General features: G+C 41.3%; 1 protein-coding gene across 1 annotated transcript in view; it reads left to right on the top strand.

The window, feature by feature from the left end:
• The first annotated feature begins 468 nt into the window (after positions 1 to 468).
• LOC133997363 (SAM and SH3 domain-containing protein 1-like) overlaps positions 469 to 10188 on the top strand; it is a 51202-nt gene continuing 41482 nt past the window's right edge. Inside the window, exon 1 of the mRNA XM_062436940.1 lies at positions 469 to 579. Coding sequence (XP_062292924.1) covers positions 469 to 579 — 111 coding nt within the window. The remainder of the gene's footprint in view (positions 580 to 10188) is intronic.

The following is a 10188-nucleotide window of genomic DNA, read 5'->3' as shown; positions in this document are numbered from 1 at the left end:
ACAGTTTTCTGTCACCCATCGAGGGATTCCAATAACTTTCGGGAAACTTTTTGCGCACTTCGACGGCTTATTCCCCTGGTGTGCGGTTTGGTTTATGCCCAGGCACGGATCCGTGCAGGGCGAACTGTGGAGCAGGGGAACATCCCGCTAGGAAGTTTTCAGACGAATGACCTGTTGTGGGTCTACACAACACAAGGCCATCTTTCTTTTCTTTTGGTTATTTATTATCTGAATTCAGCGCAGGAGTTGTGGGAGTTTCGTAAACATGTCAGGGCGCATTTTACGCACTATATTTCGGATCGTGCCAGGCAATGTTGAAGCATTTCATCGGTGCGCCAAGGGCAACTTTCTGTAGCAACAGCCTTGGCACCGATATCTCGTTTACTGCGGCTGATCAGGCCCCTGCTTGTGGGCTTTGGATTCAAGCCTTGCACCAGATTGGTCTGACTGAACACAAAATATTCGAACATGATGGAAGGTGATCAGGGGACCGGTGCGCCATCCGATGAGCCCCAAGCAGACAGCGCTAGTGGGTCCGACAGTTTTTCCCAACTGTGGACGGACGTAATGGGGATGCTGGTAAGTTTTGGGGGTGTTTGGCTGGGGGAGGGGTGACATGATCATATAGGCTGACACCGTAGACTCACAACTAACTGAGACTTTTCACCGTCTTTCTTAAAATTGACACTGATTTGCCGATGCGGTGATTGTGTTGCCAACTGGTCGGTGCATGCAAATCACGTATCAAAACAGCACTTAAGAGTGCGTCCCTATAGGCCCACGTTTTCAGTCCACCACCACTCCACATGTTGTACGAGATTCAGGTGGTTTGGTTGCAGGCTGCTGGTGGCGAATTGTGTTGAATCGGTCGGATCTCAGTGCAAACAGGAATGGAATGAGAATATGGTATGTTATGCGCTGAAAGATTAACCCTTTGTTCTGTGTGCTGCATGCTCTATGGCTGATGTACATTTGGTTTATTTCCATACTGCATTGTTTCCACTGGAGGAGGTCAATTTAGCTTTACTGTGAGGCCAGAGGCACACAATTTTATCCAAGTTAAACATGATTTTGTTGCCGAGGCCTCTGTCTGAGGATAGTTATTTCTTGTATTGTATAGGCCGAGTGATAATGGCAGAAAATACATAAGTCATTGTTATTACTATTAGAAATGCTGATTAGAAATTCTTTGGACTTCCTTAATTATTCCCTAAGGCCTCTGGATGTCATTCAATGCTAGACATATTTTATTATTGTTAGAGAAACATTGTGGAGATTTACTAATTAACATATTAATATTAGTTAAGTCAGATTTCCCACAGTGTTTCAATCCCTTAATTGTTCAACAGACATTTTGAGTGCCATGTTTGTTGAAAGAAGCTATCTCTGTCTAGACAGTGAGAATTAAGTTTACACATCTGTGTCTTAAGAGCATGTGACTTTGTGGTCTTATTTGGAGATGCTGCATATTGTAACACAGTTTCTGAAACACTTCCCTTTTGTTTGGCACCCAAAGCAGTCTTGATTTTACAGTCCCATGGGATCTGATTGATCCATTGACCAAATGTGTTGCAGTCACTTCCAGTCTGTTTAAAGACAGAGGTGTTAATTTGGTTTGGCGGAGGGGGGGGGGGGGGGTTTAGTGTGTGTCTGTCTGTGTGCACGTAGAGGGGGAGGGCTGCCCTGCCCTCTGACACCGGGTGGGAGACCTGGCTCCCAGCCAGGCCATTTATCCAGATTTATTGCTCTGGAGGCAAATGTCTGCAAGGCTGTGCTCATCTTTGACGTTTTCCACTTACGCTCAAATGCACACAGATTCACACATATACAAACAGCGACAGGCATTTATACGTTTTTTTATTCATGACATACTGTACCAGTCAAAGGTTACCCATCTTCACTACTTTTATGGTCAATCACAATCACCCTTTTGACTTTTAAAGAATGTCCACTCAGAATATACACAAAGATACCGAAACTAAATGATTATCAGCCCATGTAAGTTTTTTTTGTTTGTTGACATCAACATTGTTTGAGGCCTGACTTTACCGTAATATATTTATTAAATAGCTAACTATCCTGCCAATAAACATACTTAAGCACTGTTTCAAAATCACTAGCCCTCCTGCCAGCAAACATAACATTCTCACATTATTTCAAAATCAGTCAACAGTTGTTGAAATTTGATTCCAAGTGCTGTATCACTTTACATTTTTATGTCTCAAGTCTTGGAAAGGCCGGGGGCCTGTATCATGAAGCAAGATTAGTAGTTTAGCAAGCTATCTTTGTGCTTAACTCAGTTTTTCCAGTATCACAAAGCTAGTTCACTTTTAACTGGGATGAATCACCATGGCAGCCTATGCCAAACAGCTAACCTGCAGGTTAACTTCAGAGGAATGGATCACAACCTGTCAACACGTGACCACTGTCCAATCAGATCACTGGAAAAAAGAGACATCATTCATGAGTTTTCAATAAAGTAAACAAGAGCATTATATAGTTCTAAAGGTCAGTAGAAACATGTTGTTGGTCCAGGCATCCTATGTCCTCTCTGGTTTTAATACAGGGCTTCTAACAAACGGAGAGATCGTTAAAGACACTGAACACATGATGATTTTATGTACATTTCAATTATGTAAAATGTATTTAATATCTGGAGTGACAGCTGACAGTGTAGATGATTTTACACTCTTATTTCATCACTGTAGCTCAGAATAACATGAGCCAACTTTGTGATGATAATTGGAAAAAAGTTGAAAGATTGTCTTTTATTGGAAGAATAATCCACACACTATGAATTGGCTCCCATGATAATAAATGCAACATTTGGGTCAGATAGACTTAATTTGTCATTAACTTCTGAATAGCTGAGACTATCTCATATTCCTGCTAAACTGTACTCAAAAGATTAGAAGTTTGAAAATATGGAATATGATTGCGCTTCTGGACTGCTAACAGCCAGCATTTTTCAAATGTTCAGCAGGTCAATTTTTCACCCCAAAACTAACTTGTTGACAACCATGATAATGCATGATGTTCTGTTCATTGCTGTTGTCTGAAAGTAAAGAGACTTCTAGGTATACTTTGTGTAAATATAATGATTTCCGGCAACTCATCAAGTATCATTTCATTTCTTTGCCGGTGATTAAATAACACTTAAGATTATATTTCCACTCCGATAGAGAGATGACTGAGATTGATTTATAAATGTATTGGCTTACATAGCACAATGTAACAATAAGAAGTCACTAACAAAGCAAAGTCTCACTTAAATTGCCCTTTAAGGTGAACTTTATCTGAACAATGTGCTCAGTCTTCTATTTATAAACACTCTATGAGAAGAATAAACGAGCAGAAGGAACAGTCTCAAAGCATTATGGTTATACCACATATATAGTTTGCTCTATGACTTTGTTTTGTGTCTAAAGAAATGTCCTCTTAAGTCTGGGTTTGCCTTGAGCCAGTTGACCCAACTTAATTCAGTGTTGCAAATGTATTTGGTCTTGGCCTCCCTCACGTGAGAGCAGGCCTGCATACCTGTACAGATAGACATCCATCCTGATGACATCTAGTCTATGCTTTCTATACTCTGTCTTCCACTTATTACTATACGTTTCAGCACACATGCCAAAGTCAAGAACTCCCCTTAACCTTAAAGTGACCGCAAAGAAAAAATTAAAAACAAAAGAGATCATCTGCATGTGCACCTTCAAAAGTACGTTTTCATCATGTTTTGACTATAAATCAAAGGAGTGTGCTGGTCTGTTTTTCGGAGAGGCCCCTGTATCTGAGGTTAACCACACACAGCAGCCTGTTGTGGAATGTGTTTAATAGGAATGCCTAAGTAAGCCAGTCATTTACTTGTGGTTGAAGCCAAGTAAATAGTCCTTGAGCTAATTAAGAGTCAAAGGCAGTTTCGGACGGTATGGTGCAGGAGTTATAGCTGCTGTAAGTGTTTGGAATTACAGATGTCTGATTGGGATTTGTCTCTAGTCCCACCCCACTTCTGGGACAAGATTTTTGCTTTGTATCGGAACAGATCTTTATTCAATTTCAAAAAAGCCACATTAAAACTGCTTGACTGGAAATAGAGAATTTTGTCTCAGCAAAATTTGTATTGTTTTTTTTTTTAGATTTGTGCATATGTGCAAACTCTTAAGACCTGAGTGATAATCCATCCCAGTTCCTTTCCGTTTCACTTCCTTTTTCAAATGTTCTGTAAGTTTAGGTTTAGTTGTTTACTAGAATAACTGCTGTATTTCTCAATTTCTGAATACAGCACAGATCGTCAGACATATCTGTGCCCACGGTGAGTTTCTAATTGTGCCCCTTCCCAGACTCAATGATTCGATCACAAACCTGGAGAGCTGACTGTTATCCGTTACTCTCTCTCTCTGCTCCTCCTGAAAGAAACCTCATCTCGTTTTTGCTTGAAGGGTCATCTTGAGCCGAGGCCTTGTGGAAATATTTTACTTGCCTGCAGGGAATCCTCCTCTGTTTTGAAAAGAGTTTTGTGGTGTTTCACAGTGTGGGTGGGAGTTTATCCATTTGGAAAACACTGATTATGTAGTAGACAGTGCTTCATCTCTAAACCTGGGGATTTGATTTTCTACTCACCAGAGATGATTATTGATTGTGTCTGGGAAACATATGGTTAGATGAGGTGATCTCTATGTGCTTCCTCCCACATAACACTTCATACAGGGTGGCAATAGATGCTTCAGTGCTGTTCTTTGCCAGTAATGTTCTAAAGCAGTCTGTCATACCTTTTTGTTTTTTTCTATTGTTGCCCAGTGCAACTCAGCTCACTTCTCCATTACTCCCCCTCCCTGTCTGGTCTCGTTATTGAGGTCACACACAGATCTGGCAGGTTTCCTCTGCTGGGATGGCGAAGCACTGTTCTGCTCAAGCCACGGATATCCTCAGGAAGCCCTCTAAAAGGGGTGGGCTGTGGCCCCTGGGCTCACCTTCCTCGACAGTCTTCCCCTATTTGCTCCCATGGCCAAACCTACATCTTTTAGTCAGACCTCAGCTGTCTGTGTATGCTGTGGAATTCTCCGCTACACTACTTCCAACATGTTTCAGAGCTAGTTGGGTGAAGCACCTTGGCACATGAACAGCATCCTGTCATAGTTTTTATCCACCTGCCTCCATTTATCTTTTTCCCATTTATTCGTATCTCACTCCTTTTATCTTTCTCCTTCTGGTCTGTTTTCTATGAACGGTTGGCAGCACCACTCTACCAGTCTTGGAAAAAGTTGGGGATGGTCAAATCTTTTCATTTGGAGAAGGTGGATGAAGTGGATGGATAGAGAGCTGGGAGGAGTAAAAGATTATCTGCATTGCTTTTGTTGAGTTGTGTGGGGACTGTGAGACATGCGATCTCTGGCTGGTTACATTTAAGCTGTTGTTTCCATGACTCAGTGTGAATCTGGATAATTCAATTGGTTCACTTCTTGACAAAACAGTTGTACAATGCAACATAATATAAGTCAGCTGGTGGCAATTTCTACCTGTTCTAAGTCTGCGAAGCAGGTGAAAGTGATCATACTACTGATGTTCTAACATTACATCAGATACATGGCTCTATTGTGAACTGTTGTCATTGTTCTTTCCCCAGAGAATGGGTAGTCACATGGCCGGCCCTCTAACAATAGTTAATGCCATGTACACTAGCATTCAACCCCTACGTAACTGAGCCCCCAGTATGATGAACGGCACTGTCAGGAATGTGAGCCCAAAGGATAGACCAGAACAAACACGTTGGGCCCAGGGCTAATGGGTATTAACCTACTGGAATGTCTTTCTCTATGGTTATGATAAACAAGCACTTTCTTTTAGAAACTGTATCACATCTAACATGATGTGAAATACATGAATCGAGTGTAACTTGGTTGAGAGATAAGCTGTGCGCCTTGGCAGTGATTTCTAAGCTTGCAAGGGCGCCCAAGTTATCAGTGCCTTTGCATGCTGGCTGGGGAATGTTTTAATAACTTTACAGGAGACTGCTTTAGTAATGTGGCATTCAGATGTCCTATCCTAGAGAAATTGTCACCTCAGCTGTGGACGGCACATTCTTGGCAGCATGTTAATTAAATTATTTATTTAATTAAACGTGAAAGTGAACACTGTAGAATCTCTCCCAGAGAAGTTTTTTGGCATTGCTTACAGCTCTATCGCTTTCAGATTGATGTGACCCAGCTACACCACCCCAATCTCAAGTCAAAACACTTTTAGCAATTACTTGATCAAGTCAACAACTCTGTTTAGTCTGCTTAAATTTCTATGGCTTATCAGTGAATGTATGCTACTACAAAAGCAGGTCTGTGTGAATGGGGACGACTAAAAACAAGATGAATGGGTCAAACACATGATCACTAATCTGTTACAGAAAGTGATATGATTCCCATCCAGGCTGTGAAGTTTGGGTAAACCCCCCAAATTTTGGATAAAGTGATACTTTTATTAAGTAAAACTACCTGAGTTGGTGGAGTTTGAACAAAGTGGTGTGTTATTCCAGCAGTAATTATAAATAAAGTCTGAAAGCATAAGATGTAGAGGGTTCATCACACAGCCTCTATTTAACTGATGCTGCTTCATACGAACTTACTGAATGTCTGTAGAGACAAAACCTCTGCATCGTAAGAATGTCAGGAATTCCATGGCTAATTGATTAAGTGAGATGGGGATACTAGGCTTTCATACTGTTTCCATTTTCATGAATTCAGCTATACTGCCTTTTGTGACCAGATGAAGCATATACATTTATATTTGAATACTAAAACTGACAGTGTTTGATTTATTTTAATGACAGATAGGGGATTAACTTTATGTGCATGTTGGAATGATGGCATGACTGCTAATCATCTCCATTCCTCCAAAGCAATCGTGATTGAATATTGTGTAAATCATTTGGTAAAAGCTCAGTAGCAATCAAACATTACACATTACTGAAAGATTCATCCACTGTGGTGCAATACAAGTAATTTAAGTTTTGATGGTGAAACAACATGGCAGCCACCCGCTTATGGTGATTACAGCTTTTACATGGACTAATACTTGTCACAAGTGTCTTACAGCAGTATCTCATAACATTTTTTTCTGTTTTGAGTTGCGCAAAGTCTTGGAACAGAAGTGATATGCAACACAATTTTGTTCACTGAGGTCTGACAGATTTCAGCTGGGAGTAGCCATCTAGATGGAACAGGGAATATGTTGGGCTTTAGACAGCAAATGACACATGCACGCTCTTTACTGTAAATACACACAAACACTCTCTTACACATTCTTGCTTGGGTGTGTGCATGTGTGTGTTTATATGATTATTGTTGCTATTGTTCAAGTCAAAACGGGGAGTTGGCATCCCTCACATCCAGGGTGGAGGAGCAGTTACATCAGCTGAAACAGTCTCCATTTCAAACATACCTCCATGAAAGTATACGTGTTTATAATTCCGGTTTTAATTTCTTAAACTCTTTTAAAAGGGTATTTTTAGAAAAGGAATTTTTGTGTGCGTTATAAGCTAGCTTTATATGCTAACACACACACACACACACACACACACACACACACACACACACACACACACACACACACACACACACACACACACACAGACCCATATGTTTTTATGTCATGTAAGCTGTTGGAGATTTAATGCTCATCCATAGAATTTCTCTTATCGATGAAGGTTTTCTCTTTCCAGACTCCAGATGTTTTATCCTCCTCTCACCCCACAGCTGCTGGAGTCAGTAGCCCACAAATCATCCCTTGTCCAGCTGCCTCCAACCCCACCCCCTAGCCCACATTTCTGAACTGGATGTGTGGAGCACTGTCAGCCCCCCTCAATGCTCATCCACTCATACTCCCACGTTGACAGATTCTCTTTAAAATGTGGACTAAACACTCAGCTCATCTGCTGACACACACAGTCAATATAACATCTTAAGAAAGCTGTGATTCTCCCAAGTCTTCACTTGCTTTCACTTAGTGTGGATGTGTCATAGTGGATATACATAACAGGACATGTGTGGCAGTGGAGGTGGGCTGTGATGGTCAGCTGTGTTGGACCCCTATGATCTAATGGCACTGGGGAATTGGAGGTATCTCATTTATCTGCGCACACACATAAAAGTTTGCACACACATGGATGCATAGTCACAGAGAACAACAAAGCATGTGCATCTTTACGGGTGCATAGCTGAGGTTTACATCCCATGTTTCTTTTGGGAGTGAGGGCAAAGCTTGACTGATTATTTCTGCTGGCATGACCCAACAAATCCACCCCTGTTAACACTAACTGGATTGGCCCTCTGTCAATCAGGAGACGGTGTAATCACAGGAGTGCATATATTCTTATCTTTTGAATGTAGCATATGGTTCAGCACAGTCTTGGCATGTTTTTGGTGATTAAAACATGCTGGAGTTCTGTAATGAGAGTGTGCTTTCAGTCAATGTGAGGAATGAAACGGAAAGCATGTGCCTGCTCAGGGAGTGTTCCCACCGGGAATCTCTGTCATCTCGAACCATATGTCTGGACAGAGCAGGACTTCTCAAGTAATGGGGAGTGGGAGGATAGATCACAGCCAGACAGACTGGTCGTTTGAGAGGGAACATGTGCGTTTGTTAGTGATGCTATGTTCAACACACAATCAGGAATCACTGAGCTGAGTTGTGTGTTATTGGCCTGCCTCAGTTTGTTTTGGTCCAGTGTTTTTGAAATCTCCTGCATGCATGTGTGTGCATGCTAATGTGCTCCAACTAGACACCAATCTCTGAAGAAGGCCCTATGTCCGTGTGTGTGTGCGTGTGTGGGGCGCTCTCACTCACACTCACAGTGATCCATTCATTTGTGGCCTGGCACCCAGATAGGGAGTCCGGTTGAGAAAGACAGAGACTGAGGGAGACTGTTCGGACCCTGCTCAGTGACTCTATGCTAGCTGTCTGCCTGGCACAGATTAGATCAACACTGATGAATATTCAGCAGTTGGCCATCACTGCTAGAATGGCCTACATTTTTACCAAGGCAAGGGATGGGAGTAAAGTCTACTCTCCCACATTGTACAAAAGAAGTTTCTTGACATTCATCAACATTTTTTTCCTGAAACATGGACTGATGTGAAAGCAATTGATCCCATCCAGCCTCATAAACCTGCTTCATGAGACAGGGCCCTGCTGTTTCTATTCTATGACATGTTTCCACAGAGCTCAGCTTTGAAGTCACACTGCTCTTCATGTTTCCAAAAGTAACCTAAAAGCCAGTCTTCAACATAATATCCAAAGAGTACTCTGTTAGGTAAGGTCTTTAATGTTTGTGAAAGAGCTTCCTCCCATAATCCTAAACACGTCTACCACACAAAGACAGGAACTGTGCTGATCTAAACTACAGCTAGCCGGAAGAGTGTGTTTGGTTTCAGTGAATGTCTGAGGAGGTAAAGGGCATCCTTGATATACGGCAGAGACAAAACCCAGGAACAAACCGTGGTCTGCCACAGATGCTTACTGAATGGGACCTGATAAGAATAAGTAAAGTCCAAATCACACAGACCTTTTCATTGAGGGTTATTTTTAGGGTTTTTTTTCTGTTTGGTATGAATTGCGTCAGCAGATAATTGAATGAAAACAATATATTTCTCTGTGTATATATATATATATATGTATATTCAGTTTGCTTTTGTTAAAGCTATTAAATTAAGGTATCATCCAGCAAAGCAGTGGACACATGCACAAACAAAGTCAGACACAAATCCCCCCCATCTCCTACAGAACAAGTGACATATTCCCTTAGTTCATTAGATCTCTGAGACAGTGTCGTACGTGTGAGTGATTATGTCTGTGTTACTATGCTACCCTCCAACCATGCCAGGTTTACAAAAATGCACGCTTATGAGTTTAGTAGGTGCCTTTTTAAATGCCACTAATTATAAGTGTATGTGACAGTGGTTTTCTAAAGCTGTGCTTAGTGTAAGCTGTTTCTTTCTCAAAAGCACTGGGGGGATTGTGTTAAGTGATAGAAACTGAAAGACAAGGTGAATGACTGTGTGTACTATGTGTGAATTAGAAAACACTGATTTAGTTTTTTCTCATGTTGTGGAAAATTTAGCCCTTTAATCCTCTCAACATAGAACATTGTGGAAATACATTGTTTTATTTTTGGCAGCTGGTTTCAGGTCTTTTTCTGAAGAATAT

The sequence above is a fragment of the Scomber scombrus genome, chromosome 17 (genome assembly GCF_963691925.1).
Source record: "Scomber scombrus chromosome 17, fScoSco1.1, whole genome shotgun sequence".
NCBI lineage: Eukaryota > Metazoa > Chordata > Actinopteri > Scombriformes > Scombridae > Scomber > Scomber scombrus.
The sequence above is the reverse complement of the archived record's forward strand: the minus strand, read 5'-3'. Positions and strand labels throughout refer to the sequence as shown.